At 39.8% G+C, this 21,876-nt stretch overlaps 1 protein-coding gene across 1 annotated transcript in view; it reads right to left on the bottom strand.

Annotated features, from left to right (window-relative positions):
- Positions 1-1,805: 1,805 nt before the first annotated feature.
- Positions 1,806-21,876, bottom strand: part of RNF19B (ring finger protein 19B) — a 32,988-nt gene continuing 12,917 nt past the window's right edge. Inside the window, exons 2-9 of the mRNA XM_089678989.1 lie at positions 20,477-20,682; positions 8,834-8,978; positions 8,592-8,754; positions 8,352-8,466; positions 8,126-8,263; positions 7,760-7,982; positions 7,184-7,315; positions 1,806-2,541 (exon numbers count right to left, since the gene is read on the bottom strand). Coding sequence (XP_089535115.1) covers positions 2,148-2,541; positions 7,184-7,315; positions 7,760-7,982; positions 8,126-8,263; positions 8,352-8,466; positions 8,592-8,754; positions 8,834-8,978; positions 20,477-20,682 — 1,516 coding nt within the window. The 3' untranslated portion in view covers positions 1,806-2,147. The remainder of the gene's footprint in view (positions 2,542-7,183; positions 7,316-7,759; positions 7,983-8,125; positions 8,264-8,351; positions 8,467-8,591; positions 8,755-8,833; positions 8,979-20,476; positions 20,683-21,876) is intronic.

Here is a 21,876-nt window from a genome sequence, read left to right as displayed (position 1 = left end):
GGACTATATCTTTTTAAGACCTTTGGGCACTTACAGTGCTCAGCATAAATGAGTACATATCTTTTGAAAAAGTAAGATTTTAATCAATATCTCAATGAACATAAGAACAATTTCCACAATTTTGACAAAACTGAGTTTTATAGAACATTTGTTTAGCTCATTACATGAAAGGTTAATAATATAACTTAGATTTCAAATCTTCAGTTTTACTCAAATTAGTTGATGCAAAAATGAATACACCCCACAACAAAAACTACTACATGCAGTATTTTGTAAGACCTTCATGATTTGTCAAGTCTTATAGGCATGGAATGAACAAGTTGTTGAAATATTGCAACATCTTTTTCCATTCTTCAAGAACAACCTTTTTTGGAGTCTGGATGCTGGAGAGTGATGCTCAACTTGTCTCTTCAGAATTCCTTATAGGTGTTCAATTGGGTTCAAATGAGGAGACAAACTTGGCCACTGAATCACTTTCACCCTGTTCTTCAGAAATGCAACAGTGGCCTTAGATGTGCGTTTTGGATCACTGTCATGTTGGAAAAGTGCATGACGACGATGACGAAGGGCACTGAGTGATGGTAGCATCTTCTCTTTCAATATGGAACAGTACATCTGTGAATTCATGATACCAACAATGAAATGCAGCTCCCCAACACCAGCAGCACTTATGCAGCCACACAGAAGGACACTACCACCACATTTCACTGTAGGCACCATGCATTTTTCTTTGTACTCCCCACCTTTGCGACGACATACAGTTTTGAAGCCATCAGTTAAACATTTATCTTGGTCTCATCACTACAGAGTACACAGCTCCAGTAGTCTATTTCAGCCTGGCCCTGGCAAATTCCAGGCAGGCTTTTTTTTGTACATGGGCTTCAGGAGAGGCTTCCTTTGTGGACGACACCCATGCATGCCATTCCTCTGCAGTGTACAGCGTATTCTGTCACAGGAAACAATCACCTCAGTTTGGCTTTCTACTTTAGCTAACTGCTGTGAACTTGCATGGTGATTTTCTTCAACTCTTATCAGAAGGCACCCCTGTTGAGGTGTTAACTTCTGTGGATGGCCTGGACATCTCTGTGAGATGGCTGCAGTTCCATCTTTGTATCACGTTTGCTACAGTATTCTGACTGGTAAGTAAAACATTGCTTATCTTCTTGTAGCCTTTACCTTTCTTGTGTAAAGAAATGCTTTGTGACATTTCTCTTCCATGTGGTTCCATTGCTGACAGCATGAAATGGGAAGGGGTTTTCTATGTAAAGTAAACACACTTACATAATCAACTGTCTGCTGGACACCTGTTTAATGAATAACTAGACTCACCTGTAGTTGAATTCTTGTTAATTATAATTTTGGTGTCTAAACTTTAGATTTGCTTCAAATATGTTCATTGGGTTGTATTCATTTTTGCAACATGGTGAATTTGTTAGGAAAAATACTTTGCAAACAAGATTTGTTAATTTGCACACAATCAATGGCCCGCATTAGTGGGAGGAGTATTCTGTAGTATAGTGTCCCATAGAAAATGTTGATTCTGAAAGGAAAGTAAAGGTTTTATGACAAATCTGTTGGGGTGTACTCATTTATGCTGAGCACTGTATATATTTGAACTGAGTACACAGAGTCACTGGTTGGCACTAATTTATACAACATTTGAATATTCATTCATACTGAAACAGGATTTTGTTCTGTTATAATTAACACATTTAGTTTTTGGTTATATTTACCTCAACACCTACACTTAGCTTTTCCTTTCTTCAGGCACAAGACCAAATTATGTTCTAAAGAATTTCTACAAGTTATTCAATTTTAATATGTTTTATTTTATTCAACAATTCCTTACAAAGGAAAAAAAAGAAAAGAAAATATTAGATTCGCCAAATCCCTTGTGACGTTCCACAGAACCAAATAATGCTCTATACATCCAGTCAAAGTCAATAAATTAAAGGAATTTACAGGAGCAAGACACAGGCCTTTCACAGTGACGGGCAGAACAGAAGATAATAGTCCAAGACAAAGCATTTGTGGCATACAGCAGGACTGTGCATTGATTGGTCCTGTCCACTTACAGCATTGTGAGAGACTTCCCTTAGAGGGAAAAAATAAAAAAGAAGTAAACTGAGGTGGGTAGTTACAGCACTTCACACCCGTACCTCTATGAATTCCAGTTTGGCAAGGCCCTCTTCTCGGGCACAAATTCCCTCCTGTTGTGCACACATGCGGGGTGGAGGGCTTTCATGGCGTTGTTCAGGGGGGGATGGTGGGAGAAGGTGGGGAGAATCATACTCCTCTGATGCCAGGTCTGGTACATCATCAGATTGGGCATCAGAGCTTTCCAGATCACTGCGAATGCTCTCTGGCTGTGCCAATGTGATGTCACAAGCAGTCGCTTGACCCCTGCAAGCATCATCTTCCTCTCCCTCCACAAGAGGGGCAGAGGCATGCAAAGATTCCTCAGTGCTGCTCTCACTCATCAACTGGTATCGAGAAGGTTTGGCCTCAATGTGAACTTGAATCTCCATGTTATTGACCTCCCTGCACAGAAAATATTAAAGCAACATGTCATTAATGTAACTCATTAAACAGTTTCATTACACATTATATTAAGGGCTTGTTCACACTAGCTTGCCAGCTAAAACAACCAGTGCCGTTCTGTATGGTCAGTATGGTGCTTTGGCTTTTGATAATGCAGGGCAAGGTTTACGTTTTTTTTTTTCTACAATTCATTGAAATGTCACAAATCAACATTTTCATTAATTTCTTTGAATCACAGATTCACAGAAAAAGACAAGATAGGCAAGATTAATTTCTACATATGTTGCAGAAAACAAAGAAACCACCCTCCCCCAGTTTGAAAACATGAAACGCAAACAAGCGCTCCAACCTTAGCTTTCCTAAAGTTTATGTATAACACAGCTAAATAATTTAATGGCTTACACATTCACCATAAGTGTGGAGGCTTTTCTCACAATGGGAAGCAAATGTGACAAATACTCTTTCACCACTTCCCATCTGGCCCATGTATATAAAAACGGCCAGACAGGAGCAGTGCAGGGGTGGGCCCCCTGTTTGTGCGCGCTCCCTGGGACACAGTGGAACACCGATCTTGTACAGGACCTTTGTGTGAGGTTCCGATCATGTGATCCCTGATTGGCCAATCAGTGATCACATGCAGAGTAGTAAGCAAGATGTCACTTCTGACATCATTGCTTACTATGTGTGAAATCTGAATGATCACAGAGGTCACATGGTACAAGACTATTCACAACAGCCTTGTACCATGTGACAAGCTGTGACCAATCACAACTCACACAGTATTTCTTAATGGCTGCAAGAATGCAGCCAGAGAGAAGGAGAAATGATTGTTTTTACACCCGTAAAAGCAATCAGTGTTAAAAAAAAAAAATCTTCATAGCCCCCCACAAGCAGTACAGCGTCACTATGGTGACAGAATGTAAAAAAGAAAAAAAAACCCGCAAAACATAATAATAATAATATAAAAAAAAATAATGTACAAAAAAAAAACTAATTTGGGGGTTTTTTTTGCTAAAAAGATAACTGAATACATTTTGGCCAAGATTTATGAAGAAAGATTATTTATTTGCAAAATTCTATAAGAAAAACACTTTTTTTCAAAAGTTTTGGACTTTCATTTATATTGCAAAAAAATTAAAAAAAAATCCCAGTGGTGAATAAATACCACCAAAATAAAGTTTTATCTGTCTCAAAAAATTACTAAAAAATCCGTATGGGTACAGTGTTGCATGACCGCGCAATTGTCGCTCAAAGTGTGATGGCGCTGAAAGTTGAAAATTGGACTGGACAGGAAGGAGGTAAAAGTGTCCGGACTTCAAGTGGTTAAAGTGGTATTAAACTCTGCACTGCTGGAGGATTCATTTTGAGGCAAGTCTTTTATAATGTGCTAGTATGCGATGCATACTAGCACAATATGCCTTTACCGTGCAGGGAAATATTGTATTTTTTTTTTTTTTTTTTTTAAATCAAGTACAACACTAGGTTCAGGCACAGCCATCTTTAATTTTAACTTTTTCCTTTTTGGCTGCATTTCCCCCCCCCCCACGCATGAGATGTGCATTTTTAACCTGATGATTACCTAAACCCTACGAAACATTTTCTAAAAGCAGAGAATCTGAAAAATAAACATGGTAGTTGCAAATGATTATTTTTATTGCACAATATTTACAACCATTTACCAAACTAATATTTAATATTATTGCACAAAAACACAATATATCTACTAAATTTTGTAAAAAGATGAGGAAAAAAATACAATATCCAAAACTGTCCTTAGGGGACACTTTAAAGCATTTACAGCTCATCAGTTTAGAGTAAATCATAAAATTACTCTTCTCACTCTGGCTGCACATGAAGCCGTTTAGTATCACAGTTGTTTTGCTGTTTTTTTTTTTTAATTATAACAGAAATCACCCAAATAGCCTGGAATGTTTGACCATGGTACAGACACAGACACATGCTAAAATGTCAATTAAAAGTTAATTTCCCACATCTGTAGATTTTAAATTGCAATTAGTGTCTGGGAAAAAAAAAAAAATATATATATCCAAAGCCTTAACCATTTCCATACCGGGCACTTTTACCCCTTCCTGCCCAGGCCATTTTTCAGGTTTCAGCGCTCTCACACTTTGAATAACAATTGCACGGTCATACAACATTGTACCCAAACTAAAATTTTATAATTTTATTCACACAATTAGAGCTTTCTTTTGGTGGTATTTAATCAACGCCGGGGTTTTTATTTTTTGCTAAATTAACAAAAAAAGATTTTGAAAAAAAAAACAAAAACAAAAACAAAAAACACGTTTTTCTTTGTTATAAAAGTTTGCAAATAAATATTGTTCTTCATAAATTTAGGCCAAGATGTATTCTACTACATGTATTTGGTGAAAATAACTCAAATTAGGATGTATTTTTTAGTTTGTAGGAAAGTTATAGAGTTCACAAACTATGGTATAGATCTGAATATTGATCAATCCTGAAGTACTGACAGCCAATCTAATTTCTTGAGGTCCAAGAATGTCAGAACAGTAAAGATATCCCCCAAATGACCCCTTTTTGCAAAGTAGACAGTCCGACGTACTTCACAAGAGGCATGGCGAGTTTTTTGAAGGTGTATTTTTCAGAAAATGAAAATAAAAAAAAATATTTTCACAATTTTTTTTTTTTACATACTGTCACCAGTGCAGTACAGTGTCATCATAGAACTGGCATGGCGGTGATCAGGGACACTGACTGGTGACAGTATAAAAAAAATATATATATTTTTTTTATTATTTTTAATTTTTTATTACTTTTTTTTAAGATTTTTTTTTCATATTTCACTGTCCAAAGTAGTACAATGTTACCATAGTAACATTGTACTACTTTGGGGAAGTGATCATTTTTTTTTTTTTTTTTTTACACAACTTGCTTATAGCAAAGAATTACTTTGCTATAAGCAAGCATTTACCTGAATGACATCGATTCATTCAGGGTTTTTTTTTTTTGTGATTAGCTGTGATTTGGCCACAGCTAATCACATGACATGTGCATGTGATTGCTGTGACCATTCACAGCTAGACACTAGTATACAATGGATGGCATGAATGAAGCCATCCATTGTATACAACTGTCATGTGACCTGCTGTGATTGGTCACTCAAATCTGTCATCGGCCGTGTCCGACGTACACGGCCGGTGACAGATCGTGCCGCTGCACGGCTCTGCAAGCGCAAAAACTGCGCATGTGTGGGAGGACGCCATATGGCGTCCACCCGGAAATCTACAGCCTTTTCCCGGCCACCAAACAGCTATTGGCCGGGCGGCTATTGGTTAAATATGCCAGTCAGTACTGTTCAATCACATGAACCTCAGGAGGAATACAGGCTGCTCTGGAAAAAGACGGTGTGGTTGTTTCAAGGAGCACAATATGACGATACTTGAATAAAATAAGCTGTATGGTTGAGTTGCCAGAAAGAAGTCTTTACTGCGTCAATGACGCAAAAAAAAAAGAAAGCCCAGTTATATTATGTCCAGCAACAACTTGAGACACCTCACGTGGCCTTTTTGTTGCACTGGCGCAGTAAAGGCTTATTTCTGGCAACACGACCATGCAGCAAATTTTTGTTCAAGTATCGTCATATTATGCTTCTTGAAACAACCATACCCTGTGGGTTTTTCTTGTATCCCGAGCAATTCTTCTGGCAGTTGTGGCTGCAATCTTTCTTGGTCTACCTGACCTTGGCATCAAGTGATCCCCGAATTTTCCACTTCTTAATAAGTGACTGAACAGTACTGACTGGCATATTCAAGGCTTTGGATATCTTTTTATATTCTTTTCCATCTTTCTAACGTTCCATAACCTTGTTACACAGGTCTTTTGCCAGTTCTTTTCTGTTCCCCATGGCTCAGTATCTAGCGTGCTCAGTACATCCACATGAGAGCTAACAAACTCTTCGACTATTTATACACAGACACAGATGTGTGAAATGAACCTTTAATTGCCATTTTATCCAGTGTGTGTCACCCTGTGTGTCTGTACCAAGGCCAAACATCCCAGGGTATGTAAACTTTTGATCCGGGCTATTTCTGTTATCATAATTTAAAAAGCAGCCAAGCAACTATGTGGTAATAAATGGCTTAATATGCTCACTCTCCTTAAATAAAATACAGGTTTTTGTTTAGTTTTTCATTAACAATGCTAAAATTTCACAATTCCTGCCAGGGTAAGCACACTTTTCAGCACAACTGTATGAGGAGGTGGTATATATAATAGCATTATACAAATAACAGGTACTCTTTAAGGGGACTTCCCCATGGGCAAAACAACAGTGAATGTTCAGGTATACATGAGGCAGCAATTTAATGATCAGATACCTACAAATGACTATGATAAGATGCTTGCAAAACCCTTTCCATTTTTATCATCAGGGGGCGGGTGGAATTCTGCATGAAATCTGTAAGAGAAGTGGTATTTGCTGCAGCACTGGAATGGGTATGGTTGCTTTTAGTTTTTTAGAACCGGGAATCTTACTGGAGTGGGGGAAAGCAGAAAGGGAGGAGTTTCTTCTCTGACATATACACTGTTTAGTATACAGTCTGTAAATTTACTGGGCCCCAAAGACTGAAGACTATGATGTGAGTGAGTGATGATGACGTACCTCTCCTGTGGGTTATATGAACTGATGATGGAACCAGCCATTGCTCTTGTGCTGGCACTGTCACTTACAGCTCCCAGGCTTACAGAATCTTTCTGACACGTGTCTTTCTGCACATCAGCCTGAACCTCCAATCTGTATAATGGATATTTTAGTAATATAAATATCATTAGGGACATTTAACCAGCCATTAAAAGTGCAAACAAGTTAATGACAAGAAATCCCAAACTTATTGTCTTATACTTTATTTCTCTCTAGCGTACACATTATAAATACACATCAGTACATATATAAGGCTAGCATTAATAACTGGACTTCTCTCATTCGGATTTAAGATTTAATGTATCTGTATACATTATATCACCATGTTATAAACCCAGCAATTCATGTAACATTGTCCTATTAAAAGAGCCACTGGTTTCCATTTTGGATAAACAAAAAGCTTTAGATATCCAAAAATCCCAAAGTGGTACTGAGTAGCAGCTGATCTCAATACTAGGTAATGGTTTCATGGATAGAACCTAGGGTCATTTATGACTGATCTAACAGCAACAATTATAAGTCACATAGGGACAATACCTGCAGTACTTGGCTCTCCCTCCACTTAGCATACCACCAGTTAATGTGCCACCAGTTAAGGTCCCCCCAGAAAGAGCAGCAAAGCTGGCCGTTTCACTGTAGTTTCCCTGTAAAACACTTAATCCGTCCGTGGGGCTCCCACTTGTACTTAGCACACTGGTAAGACCCTCCATGCTGCTCTCCCCAATACTTGGGTTTTTCAGCGCACGCCATGCATCTGCCACTACAAATGGAAAAATTAAACAAATTAAAGTGCACAAAATGACAGCTTTGAAAAATATCTAGCATGGAAGAACTTCAGTTTTCAGTACAGAATCCTGTCAGGTCATATACAGACTTTTCACAATTCATTTCTAATGTAATTACCTGTAATTGGTCCATCCTCTTCAAAGTCAATTTTTACTCCTTTGCCATTGGCTGTGCTTACACCACAACCACCTCCACGGCATAGGGACACTGGCACAACTCCATACACATAAGCTAGCATGATAGGAACACCAATGCCTGGAAAAACAAAAAAACCAAAAAAAAAAAAGATCAGGACAAAGAAGGCAATGGCAAATAACACGTTTGAATATAATTTAACACGTACCAACACTGACTGCTGCCACAACAGGAGATGCAATTACAGATAAAATAACCCCTCCTGTCACAGCCAAATTCTTCTTGTGTTTAGAAGTTTTTTTGTTTTCAAAACGGCCATGGATCTGCAGATAGAGACCTAATATTGTAAGATGTCCTAACCTATCAGTGTATAATCATAACAGAATCTGTTAGTACACTGTATTTAGAAGTATAAAAAGTATTACCAGCACCACAGGATAAAACTAACCTTTCTGCCCACATAAACAGGGATCCCAATGACCATAGCAGGTATGGCAATGCCAGCGATCAGTGATATGCCAACAGGAGCACCAATTAGAGTGCCCAACTGCCAAATGATTTTCTTCTTCTTGCTCCATGGCTTTTTTCCCCAGAATGTGCACCCTGAGGGGCTGTAAAATGTAAAAGGGGTAAGAGTATTAAAACAAGTATTACGTAAGGACCAAGGCAAGGAATAAATCTTAGATTTACCTGAGGTAATGGAGGTCAGAGATTTCCTTCATACACAGCCAGCAGAATTCACAGCCACACACAGCACAGGTCATGTGATTACAACTCCCATCATTCATCTTGATAATGTAAGCACTGCACCGAGGGCAGGATTTCATATCATCAGCTGGAGAGAAATAAAAAATAAATAAATTTAAGCTTCAATAAAAAAAAAAAAAAAAAAAACCATATTCAAAACATAAAACTCTTACAAGCATGTAGTATTTTTCATAACAGTACCGGCAATGATAATGAAGTACGGCACTAAATATAGAAACCAAATATGTATGGCAAGCTACTGCAGTAGTGGTCAACTTTCTTGATAGAGGGGGGCTGACATCACCACACAATATTCAGTGAATGTAACATTAACTGGTTGCCGAACGTATAAAAACGGCGACAGGGTGGCACCACTGCGCAAAATCACATTTTAAATCGTCACTTTGCAAAACAGGTAGGGAGCGAGCGACCGCCCTACCCGTGGTCACCGGGTCCCGACGATTGCTGGCAAACAGTGACACAGAGCACAGCTGCATTGTTTTCAATGCAGCTCTGCTCCCTGTCAGTTCCCAACACACTGTTCCTGGGAACGGAGTTTAGCTCTCAGGATTAGTGTGTTCCTGTAAAGTACCCCCGCCCACTAGTAAAACACTCCCCTCACACAGTTAACCCTTTGATTGCCTAAAAAAGTTAACCCCTTCCTCCCCAGTGCCTTTAGTACAGTGTCAGTGTTTTTTTTTTGCACTGATCACTGTATTGGTGTAACTGGGGATGTCAGTGACCCCAAGGCAGTTCCCCCCAGTGTCAGAATGTCCGCCGCAGTCCCGCATTAGGTCGCTGATCGCCGCCATTATTAGTATAAAAAAAATTAAAAATCCAGTATCTATCTCGCCATTTGTAAACGCTATAACTTTCACATAAACCAATTAATTTACACGTATTGGGATTTTTTTTTTTTAACAAAGACATGTCGCAGAATACATTTTGGCTGAAATTTGACAAAATTAGATTTTTTAATTTTTTTACTAGACATGTTTTATAGCAAAAAGTCCAAAATATGTTTTTTTTTCTCAAAATTGTCCTTTTTTTTTTTTAATAGAGCGAAGAATAAAAAAATGCACAGGTGAATAAATACCACTGAAAGAAAGCTCAATTTTGTTTCTCAAAATTGTCATTTTTTTATAGCGCTTAAAATAAAAAACACACAGGCGATTAAATACCACCGAAAGAAAGCTCAATTTGTGGGGAAAAAAGATGTAAATTTCATTTTGGTGCAGCGTTGCATGATCGCGCAATTGTCAGTTAAAGTAACGCACCGCCGTAACACAAACCGCTTATGTAACCGCTTCCTGACCGCCCTATCACAGAAATACTGCTACAGGGCGGCACAGGTGCGCAAAATCACATATACACACATATATATATATATATCCCCGTGATTGGCGCTCTCATGGTTTTCACGCCCCTCCCAGATGGCGTCAGATTGCCCGTCAGTACACCAGTCATCACATTTAACCCCTTGATTGTCAGGAAGACACTCATACACAATAAACCTCCATTGCTAGTATAGTGTCTGAACGGATCAATATCTTTGACCAGATCAGCACTATACCAGCGTTCACATTAGTATAGCGTCCCCAAAAACGCAGCATTAGCAGGATCAGCCCCGGAAACCGGCATTTAGCCCCTACGCTTACCCCCCCTTCTCCCCCAGCAAGTGCAGTGTCAGTAGGTCACTGTCACTTGATACATTGCACACAAAACAGCAGTGTTGGCAAAATTAGGCCTGATCTCTGTTAGCACTTGTCGGTAAATTTTGATGACTCTCATATGCAGCAGAGTGCCAGTACTAGTACCGTGCTACCTTTTGGTGAACTGGTGACACCAGCGGTCTAGTACATCCTGGTCTTTCACATACCTCAGATTGTAAGCTCCCAGGATCAGGCCCTCCTAGCCCTCTTGTATTGAATTGTATTGTTGCTGTATTGTCTCCCGTTATATTGTAAAGCACTGAGCAAACGGTTGGCACTATATAAATCCTGTATAACAACAATAATACCAGCACTGCAGAATGACTTGGCGAGTCCCATAAGTGTAGTACAAGCTGGTGAGGTGGCGAGCACAAGTATTGTGCGGATTTACGAGGGAAAAGATAGTCACGTGCAGCCCCCCGGATGACCAGACTACATGGGGAGCAGTGGGAAGATAGTTTGGGACTTGGTGTCATCCTTCTCCATATGGGGTACTACTTATACATGGACAATTTTTATTCAAACGTGCCACTATTTAGACATTTGTACAATCTTGGAACTGGCACATGTGGCAAAGTGTGACCTAATGTGTGCCCATCATTAGAAATGGGTGGATGCAGGGCGGTATATTCCAATGTGGACATACCACACACTTTTTCTGGCAGAGATTTCTTCTCTTTTTTTCCCCATTCAGTCCACAGGCTACATACAAAAAAAACAAAAAAACAAAAAAAAACAGCATATACAGTAATACCTCGGTTTACGAATGCCTCTGTTAACGTAATTTTTGGTTTACGAATGAAAATCCATTGAAAATAATGCCTTGGTTTACAAATGTTTTACTATTTTTTTTTCCCAATACTAAGAATATTAAGAAACTGAAAGTAAACATTGTATCTTTTAACTTGGGGAAATAAACTAAAAGAAACTTTCTCTCTTTCTGCTGGAGGGGGAAGTAACTGCTGAATTTCTGAACTAATGTATAGTGAAGGGGAAAAAAAAAAAAACAGCAATTACATTTAAAAACTAGCACCTGACAGCTGAGTGAATTACCTGCAATTAAAATTTTTCTTACATTGCAATATTAACACATGGTTGTCACTACTAAAATACTGCATGAGTTAATAAAATAAAATAACTCATGCAGTATTTTAGTAGCGTTCACTGTTTTTCTGACCTTCTGAACGGATTAATTGGTTTTCAATGCATTCCTATGGGAAACAGTGTTTCGGTTTACAAATTTTTCGCTATATGAAATGTCCTGCAGAATGAATTAAATTCGTAAACCGAGGTACTGGTACATCACTGAACTTTGAATGGTTATACCAGGATGATGCCTGCAGCTGCAGGCATCTTCTTGGTATCGTTTTTTTCAGCCAGCGATCGACTTTCATGTAAAAGCAATCCTAGTAGCAAATTAGCTGCAGGATTGCTTTTACAAGCGGCAGAAGATGATGCCTCCCCCACTGCCTTCCACGGCCTTCTCGGGCAGTCCTGTGCCATCAGGGCAACCTGAGAATGCAGCCGGTGTTTCTGCTAGCTGACCATAGAGCACCAAAATGGTGCCAATCATCTCTATAGCCTAAGAAATCGGAAGATATGAGCATTTCATCACTTCAGTTTCACAGGATATAAACAGCGCCATTTGTAAATTGGGAAAGCACCTGATCACACCGATCTTGGTTTGATTAGATAATGTAAGGGCAGAGGAGAAATCCAGAGTCTGATAGAACCCAGATTTCTCAAAAAAGAATATATGACAATGCCCATTGAAGTTATAGGGGATATTTGCATTCCCTGTGATAGCATTAAAAGTGATCAAAAAAAAAAAAAAAAAAAATGAAGGGACAGTGCAAAAATAATAAAAAATAAATAAAAATAAGTACCCTTGCCCCCCTGCATTTGCATTCGTGAGCATTGAACCTGTGCCAGTATGGAAACAGCGGTTGTACCATGCATGTGAGGTATCGACACGAACGTCAGATCAAGGGCAGTAATTCTAACACTAGACCTCCTCTGTAAATCTAAAATGGTAGCTTGTAAAGGCTTTTAAAACGTATGCAGTTTGTCGCCATTGCACAAGGCATGCACAGTTTTAAAGCATGTCATGTTTGGTATCTATTTACTCGGCATACCATCTTCTTTTTTATTTTACCATATAATTGGCCAATATTTAGTGTTTTTGTGCATTAAAAGTAAAAAAAAGTGTATTTTTTTCTTAAAGTACTAGATGACATAAAAAATTGCAGCACCCAATATTTTATTCACTAGGGTGTTTGCTTTAAAAAAATATATAATGTTTGGGGTTTAAATTAATTTCCTAGCAAAAAATACAGATTATTTTCATGTGAACAAAAAGTGTCAGAAAAGGCTTGGTCTTCAGGTGGTTAGAAGAGTGAGTGATGTGTGGCATAAACTTCTAATGCTGGGCATAAAATGCCCCCACCCACCAAAACTACCCCTTTTTGGAAAGTAGACACCCCAAACTATTTGCTGAGAGGCATGTTGAATCATTAGAAGAATTAATTTTTTTACCACAAATTTTTGGAAAATGACAAACAAAAAATTTTTTTTTTTTTTTTTTTTAATATACAAAATTGTCACAAATGATTTATTGCTCACACATGCCATGGGTATATGTGGAATTACTCCCCAAAATACATTCTGCTACTTCTCCCAATCATGAGGGTATCACATGTGAGAGATGTTTTGGCAGGCTAGCCAAGTACAGGACCCCAAAATCCAATAAGCACCCTCAGGCTTTAAAAAGGGCTTTATTTCCTCATTACACTTCCTGAGTATCACAGTTCCGGAGGCCTTGAAATGCCAGGATAGCACCAACCCTCACCCCCCCCAAATGACCACTTTTTGGAAAGTAGACACCCCAAAGAATTTGATCAGAAGCATGGTGAGTATTTTGCAGATCTCATCTGTTGCCACAAGTTTTTGAAAACTGAAGAAAAAAAACAAAAACATTTTTTCTTTTATTTTATATTTCAAAGCCTTGAGAGAAAAAATGAGATCTGCAAAATACTCATCATGCCTCTTTTTAAATTCTTTGGGGTGCCTACTTTCCAAAAAGGGGTCATTTTGGGGGGTTTGGTGCTATCCTGGCATTTCACGGCCTCCGAAACTGTGATAGGTAGTGAGGAAGTTACGCACCTTCAGGCTTTCAAAGTGATCATTGGATTTCAGGCTCCTGTATGTGGCTAGGCTCCCAAAAAGTCTCACACATGTGGTATCCCCATACTCGGTAGAAGTAGCAGAATGTATTTTGGGGTGTAATTCCACATATACCCATGATTTGTGTGAGAAATACATAATTTAAATGACAACTTTGTGTAAAAAAAAAAAGGTTTTTGTCATTTTCCAGATACTTGTGGAAAAAAAATAAATCTTCCATGGACTCAATATGCCTCTCAGCAGATAGCTTAGGAAAGGTGAAATGTGATGGGCAGTCAGAAAGGAAAAGCTGTGTAAATTCCATTATCTATACCATAGTTTGCTTTCTGTTAAAGTTTTGGCGTCTACAATAAATATATACTTTTTGGGATTTTTTTAACCAAAAACATGTAGCAGAATACATTTTGGCCTAAAGTTATGACGAAATTTTAGTTTTTTTGGATATTTTTTATGACAAAAATGAGAAAATATCGTTCTTTTCAAAAACATTTTTTTTCTCCAAATTTTTTTCGTTTATAGCGCCAAAAATAAAAAGCACACAGGTGATAAAATAACACCAAAATAAAGCTCTATTTGTGTGAAAAAAAACAAATTTAATTTATGTACCGTATTGCATGACCGCGCAATTGTTAAACTAGTGCAGTGCTGTAAAGCAAAAAAATGGCGTAAATTGCAATATCTATACCATAGTTTGTAGACGCTATAACTTTCACACAAAGCAATCAATGTACACCGATTGGGATTTTGTTTACCAAAAACATGTAGCAGAATGCATTTTGTCCTAAATTTATAACTAACTTTGAGTTTACTATATATTTTTTATAGCCAAAAGTAAAAAATATCGTTTTTCTTCAAAATGTTTGGTCTTTTTTTGTTTATAGCGTGAAAAATAAAAAGCGCACAGGTGATCAAATACCACCAAAAGAAAGCTCTATTTGTGTGAAAAAAAGGAAGTAAATTTCGTTTGGGTGCAGCATTGCATGACCGCGCAATTATCAGTTGAATTAGTGCAGCGCCCAGTAGCAAAACGAGGCCTGGTCATTAAGGGGGGTAAATCCTCAGGAGGGCAAGTGGTTAAAGAAAATTGTCAGACTGCTGATGTGCAACAGGAGATGTCAGAACTGTTCCAGAGACAGTCTTATAGACTAGACACAAACTACATGAGACTGTCAGAGATCAGTGTTATTTACAGTCCTTTTATAAATCAAATTTTAAAAGTGTGCCCATTGGTTGAAAGGGTTGAACACAGAAATGTGTGTCAGCGCAAATTAAAAAAAAACAAAAACAAAACAGCAAACAACTTTACACACACCCACCCACACGCACAGTTGGTCCAGAGAGATCATGAGTGCATGTCAGGTGCAGTGGCAGCGAGTGGATGAGTGCACAATGGGCGTAGTTACAGCATCAGTGCAGTGAGAGCAGTGGCAGAAAGCAGGGTTGTGAGTGCTGGTGCACTGGCAGTGAGAGGGGTTGTATGCACCCAGAAGGGAGAGACAGCTATGCACTCCCCTCCCCTGCTGGCCTATTGCGGGCAACGTAAGAGAGATTTCCTTCAGATGCATTGGAGCAAGGCATAGGGGTGGTAGGATTATGTCCTCACTTAGGTGGAAGACCAATACCATCTAGAGAAGAAAGGATGGTCTGGTGCATAAGTGAAATATAAGGCTCCTTACAAGAGAAAACAGCCAACTCAGACACATCTGACGGCAACCAAAAAGGCTACTTTGCAGGAGTGGACATACAAGAGAATATCCCTGAGGGGTTCAAAGGGTGGTATCTGCAGGGCAGAGAGAACCATGTTAGGAGTCCAAAGAAAAACAGGGTGTTGCAAGGGAGGCTTAATGCAGGATACACCATGAACAAAAGTTTTTACAAGGAAGAGCTAAGCCAGGAGTCTTTAAAAAAAGGAAAAAAGACAAAGTCGAAACCTGCCTTTTTAATGTGCTTAAGGCCAAGTTCTGGTACAGACCTGATTGCAGGAAGGCCAGAATGCGAGACACAGAATCTGTGGGATTGAAGTACCTATGTTCACACCAGGCAAAGAAGAGTTTCCGGGTATGATAGTAGACCATCCTAGAAGTGGCTTTTATTACTTTCAGTAAGGTAGGAGTAAGTCTCAGTGACCACTGTCTTTTGAGACCTGGGCTTTAACCACTACCCATCCATAGGACGTATCCATACGTACTTGGATGGGAAGGGTGACCGAGACAGCGATGACCGAGATATACTTTTTAGAGCAATTCCGCATGTTGTTAAAATAATCAGTGGCTAAAGAGGAGCTCTGGAAGGATGCACCCAGCGGCATCTGGTTCTTAAGACACAGTGACAGGAACGGATGTCATTCCTCCCACTGTGTGACGTCAAACAGGAAGTAAAAAGGATTTTGTCATTTCCAGTTTTGGTCTCATATAAACAAGCCATTACCAGCTTGTAAAAGCATCGGCTCAAACCGTTATCAGTTTGATATGATCTTGTGGAGGCCAGAAGAGACATAGACAGACCCCATATCTCTACAAAAAGAGGACCTGTCATAGCCCATGTTATCACAAGGAATGTTGTCCATCCCTTGTAATGGCAATAAAAGGGATTAAAAAAAACATTTAAAAGTTGGTGTAAAAAAAAATAAAATATATACATAAAACAAATATGTGCTTATACACAAATGAGAATGCACACATATGTAAACGGCAGTTGCACCACACATGTGAGGTATTACCGTGAACATCAGAGCAAGAGCAATAATTCTAGCACCAGACCTCCTGTGTAACTCTAAACTGGTAACCTGTAAAGGCTTTTAAAGCGTTGCCTATATGGAGATTTTTAGGTACCAAAGTCTGTCGCCGATCCATGGGCATAGGCAATTTTAAAATGTGACATGTTTGGCATCTATTCACTTGGTGTAATAGCTTTTATATTTTACCAAAAATGGGGTACTATATTGTGTTTTTGTGCATTAATATTCAATAAAGTGCATTATTTTTTCTTTAAAAAAGTTGCTTTTTAGAATTCTCTGCAAATACTGTGCAACATAAAAATATGCAACACCTTCAACTTTTCTCAAGTCCTTCACAGGTGTCTTAACATAAATTAGCCTGAACTGAGAACAGGGAATTATTAGGGCATCCAAAGCCAGCACTAAAGGATTCTTGGCCTAGGCCAACAACAGTGGTAATTTGTCGTAGAATCCAGAAATCCTGGAATACAGGGTCATGTTGGTTTTTTTATTGCCCTAGTTCAGTTAGCTGCAGTTTGATAAACTGAAATTGGAACGAAAGCTGACAGCAGGTCTGGGCCAGTCAGAGTAAGAGAAGCCTTTAGAAGCATCCCAAACTTTCTATTTACGGAACCTTTGAAGGAATGAATACCTTCAATAAGGACAGTGAAATGTTTGTTTTAAGACTGACATGATAGGATTGACTTTACAAATAAACCACTGTTTAGTGATCTCCCTCTACTAAGTAGGGTTTGACAAAGCTTTGGGAAGGGGAGAAAATCATTTCCGCTATGTGTGGCAGAAAACTGACACTGCACACCACCGTGAACACACCATCCCCACCGTGAAACATGGTGGTAGCAGTTTCATGTTGTGGGTATGCTTTTCTTCAGCAGGGCCAGAGAAGCTGGTCAAAGTTGATGGGAAGATGGATGGAAGGAGTGTTAGAATAGCCCAGTCAAAGTCCAGACCTAAATCCAATTGAGAATCTGTGGCAAGACTTGAAAATTGCTGTTCACAGATGCTATCCATCCAATCTGACAGAGCTTGAGCTATTTTGCAAAGAAGAATGGGCACAAATGTCACTCTAGATGTGCAAAGCTGGTAGAGACATACCCAAAAAAGACTTACTGCTGTAAATGCAGCAAAAGGTGGTTCTACAAAATATTGACTCAGGGGACTGAATACAAATGCACACCACACTTTTCAGATATTTGTAAAACATTTTGAAAACCATTTATCATTTTCCTTCCACTTCACAATTATGTGCCACTTTGTGTTGGTCAATCACATAAAATCCCAATAAAAAACATTTACCTTTTTGGTTGTAACATGACAAAATGTGGAAAATTTCAAAGAGTATGAATACAGGCACTGTATATAGCATCCTGCTGATGTCTACATATACTGCACAAGTGCTGAGTTGAGAGCCCTTCCAGTGCCTAAAGCAACATTACAGGCCATCCCCACAGCATGGTCTCCCATATGTTTTACTGAGGATAAGCCAATCTGGACTATCTGTGGCATTAGAAGAAAGTGAGATTGACTGAAAAATTAGTTTCACTAAGAGTGATTTCTCTAAAACAGAAAAAAAGATCTATACCCTTAGGACACAACCTTAGCACAAAACTGAGGACTCACTGAGTAGGGTAGGGTTATAGGGGAGGTGCTCAGTTCTCGAAGATTTTGCCAGTGTCCAATCACCTGAAAGTAGGAGACTAAAACCCAGGGTTTATGAATACTTTGTCTGTGTCCTGCACTGTATGAATAAGAAAGTAAGGTTTTCAAGCTTCAAGATCATTTTAATGAATAGGTGTAGTACAGAAATGATTGAATTTCAATGTGGAAATGAAAAAAATATTTAAAAGTTTGACCATAGATGCAGTATAACCAGTTGCCGACCGCAGATAGCCGAATGTCGGCTACGCTGCGGCCGGCCAGTTCTGGGAGGGCGTCATATGACGTCCTCCTAGAACGCGCTCTCCTGCACGCCCCCCCGGCAATCTCCAATGACACGATCACAGGGAAATGCAATTGCCGGTTCTCGGCTGCACTTTCCTCACGCTGTCAGAATGTGGGGAAAGTACTGCCGAGAACCGGCAGCTGTCAGAGCAGGGATCGGCACCGATCATCAGGGTGCCCAGCAGTGCCACCCACCAGTTCCGCCCACCAGTGTCACCCAACTCTGCCCATCAGTGCCACCCACCTGTGCCCATCAGTGCAGCCCAGCAGTGCTGCCAGTGAGTGCCCAGCAGTTGTGCCAATCAGTGCTGCCTATCAGTGCTGCCTATCAGTGCCGACTATCAGTGCCGACTATCAGTGCCCGCCTATCAGTGCCGACTATCAGTACCCATCTATCAGTGCCGACTATCAGTACCCATCTATCAGTGCTGACTATCAGTGCTGCCTATCAGTGTCCATCAGTGCAGCCTCATCAACGCACATCAGTAAAGGATAAAAATTACCTGTTTGCAAAATTTTATAATAGAAACAAAGAAACCTTTTTTTTCCAAATTTTTTGCTTTTTTTTTGGTTATAGCGCAAAAAATAAAAACCCCAGCGACAAGTAAATACCACCAAAAGAAAGCTCTATTTGTGAGAAAAAAATGATAAAAATGTCATGTGGGTACAATGTTGCATGACCTTGCAACTGTCATTCAAAGTGCGACAGCGCTGAAAGCTGAAAATTGGCCTGGTAAGGAAGGGGGTATAAGTGCCCTGTAGGCAAGTGGTTAAAGTATAGGTTCACCTTTAGGAGCATATTACACCCATATTTAAAAGGCGTAACATGCTGTTTGTCACATGGCTCCAACGGCCAGATTCCCTACTCCCTGTGACAACGGGTGGGGTTTTTTCCTGCTGTCACATTTGAAATCTGTGTGGCACCGCCTGCACAGTCGCAACATTCATTCACAGGAATCTATGAGTAAGAAAACAAATCCTGTCTGCCGCTACGGAAGATAGTTAGAATTTTTCAAAGAACTGTGAGGGTGCAGATGAGCAAGCCCTTGTAGTTTATACTTAAGCCCTGCAGTTTTTTTGATAGTTCATACAGAGTTATGGACAGAAAGCTGTAGTGCTTGTCTGCCAAAAGCCTGACAAAGCACCCATGATCACAGGTGCAATGTCCTGGAGGGTCTTGTGAATAAAATATGTGCATTTATTTATTTATTTATTTTTAAGTGATCTTAGGCTCTAAATGGGTTTATTAATCAATTGTGGCTAGAAGTCTGCTTTAAGCAATGCAGCTAGGTCACCTCCCTGCCCCCAGTCTTTGCTTACACCATGAAAGAGCAGCAACACATTGATAAGGTAAACTCTCCTCCTGTCAACCTTATAAGTACATGTGCATACAGGGCACCTCATTGACTCCTACCCTTCCCCATTGCTTCTGTACAGGGGTTTACAGGTGGGTGAAATCAATTCAAATTACAAAATTTTCACAAGGTACAAATATTCATTTGTTGTTTTTTTTTGTAGTACTTGGTGCTAATACAGTAATAGCCCCTGTCAAGTCCTGTACTTGCAGCTTCCACTCAGCACACAGATCACAGGGGCTCCGTCACTCGGCATTGTTGCCATTCATAGAATGCCTTGTATTTTTTCTTAGTGAATACAAGGCAATCTCTGATTGAAGAAGGTGGAGAGCAGGGTTGGTGACATCACAAACTCTACCTAATTCAATCAGAGAATGCTTTGCTTACAACTAATATTCTACAAATTTGCATATGGGGGCAGTGCTGTGCAGGTAATCCCGTGGTCACTGTGCAGAGTAAAACTGCTCACAAAAGAATCTGGGCAGGACCTGGAAGATTGTGGCTATCGCTGTAGTAGCACTGAGTACTACAATGACTGTCAACTCTCCCAGTGGCCCTTCAAGTAGGAGATATGCATGCAAGCATGCAATAAAGCTCACACCTGGAGTTCATGCATAAAATATATGTTTCAGGGTTGGCATCTTCATCAAACACATACCTGAGCCAGATTCCTGACCATAGCTGATCCCAGAAGGGTGCTTCCTTCGCACTCCGAATGATGGTGCACGCTGTTGACGTGCCATGTCACATGTCTGGTTAGGGTGCCACACTTGCTTGCAGTGGTAACAGAATTCTGTTTGGCAGCCTTCCCTTTCACAAGTAAGTCTGGGACAGCTGGCACAGCCATAGGCAATGACGGCATAACTAAATCATAAAAACAAAATAAACACATAAGTAAAACACAAAAAATGTACATACGAGTGGCAAACTGAGGACTATTAAGTAAGATCACAAGGAAAGAAAAGCAGTAGGCTAATCCAAACAACAACAGATTAGTTTTCTTTCAGCTTAATATAGTCAGAATAATGATAGGCAATTTATAATTGCTAACTGCACATCACTACCCTAATAAAACTGCTACTAAACAAAAGAAATCTTCTGAAACATTTTGCTGCTAATTAAAGAATTACAAGTTTGCTTGATAGCCCACCATTCCAACAGTTCTACGCGGTTTCACAGTGCAGCCTTATAAAATAGCTCATATTTCCATGCATGTACTGACTAACCCAGGGGTGGGCAAACTTTTTGACTTGAGGGCCGCAATGGGTTCATATATTGGACCCGGGGGCCGGACCAAGATTAACAATTAAAATTTTACTTACCTTTGCTCCGCGCGTTCCTCTTGCCGTGTTCCCGCGCCGTTCCGGTCTTCAGGGCGGACTGTGAGAGGAGCCTAGCTCCCCTCACGTTCGTCACGCTGCCCCGCCTACACACATCCTGACAGCCAATCACTGGCTATCAGGATGTGAGTGGCAGCGAGACTGGCCAATCATTGCATTTGAGCGCGCTGAATGATGCAAATGGCGCGCTGAATGATGCAAATGTTTGCCTGCCCTGGCTGTTTTTTTTTTTTGTATCACGCTCCGCGGGCCGGATTAAAAGGTCCGCCGGGCCGTAGTTTGCCCATTGCTGGACTAACCCCTTCCTCCAACAAAGCAAGACCTGGTGCTCTTGCAGTCAATCACAGGGTATAAATGCTAGCAAGTGGGGTTGGAATGGGGTTCTACCTAAGCTCCAACCAGAATGAACTGGAACTAACACCGGTGTGGGACTCCAGGAGACAAAATGAGACAGCAGGGTAGCGTGGGGGAAGACAACTATCAGAAAAGGAGAGGTATGGCTATCAAACAAACCTGTTCCTTATCAGTGAATGAACAAAGAAAAGGTTCCCAATAATTTCTCATTTACAACTTTATGTAGTGAAATTCATATCCCTTGAAATGCATGCAAAAATATACCAAGATATCACATCAAAAACCACATAAACCAACATCATAAACCATAACATAATACCACATCATAAACAAATTAGTAAACCTGTTATGAAAGAAGTATAGG

The sequence above is a fragment of the Staurois parvus genome, unplaced genomic scaffold, assembly GCF_062004578.1.
Source record: "Staurois parvus isolate SC_StPar_1 unplaced genomic scaffold, SC_StPar_1.0 ptg000214l, whole genome shotgun sequence".
NCBI classification, from domain to species: domain Eukaryota; kingdom Metazoa; phylum Chordata; class Amphibia; order Anura; family Ranidae; genus Staurois; species Staurois parvus.
Note: the sequence above shows the minus strand (reverse complement) of the source record. Positions and strands in the feature narration are given on the sequence as shown.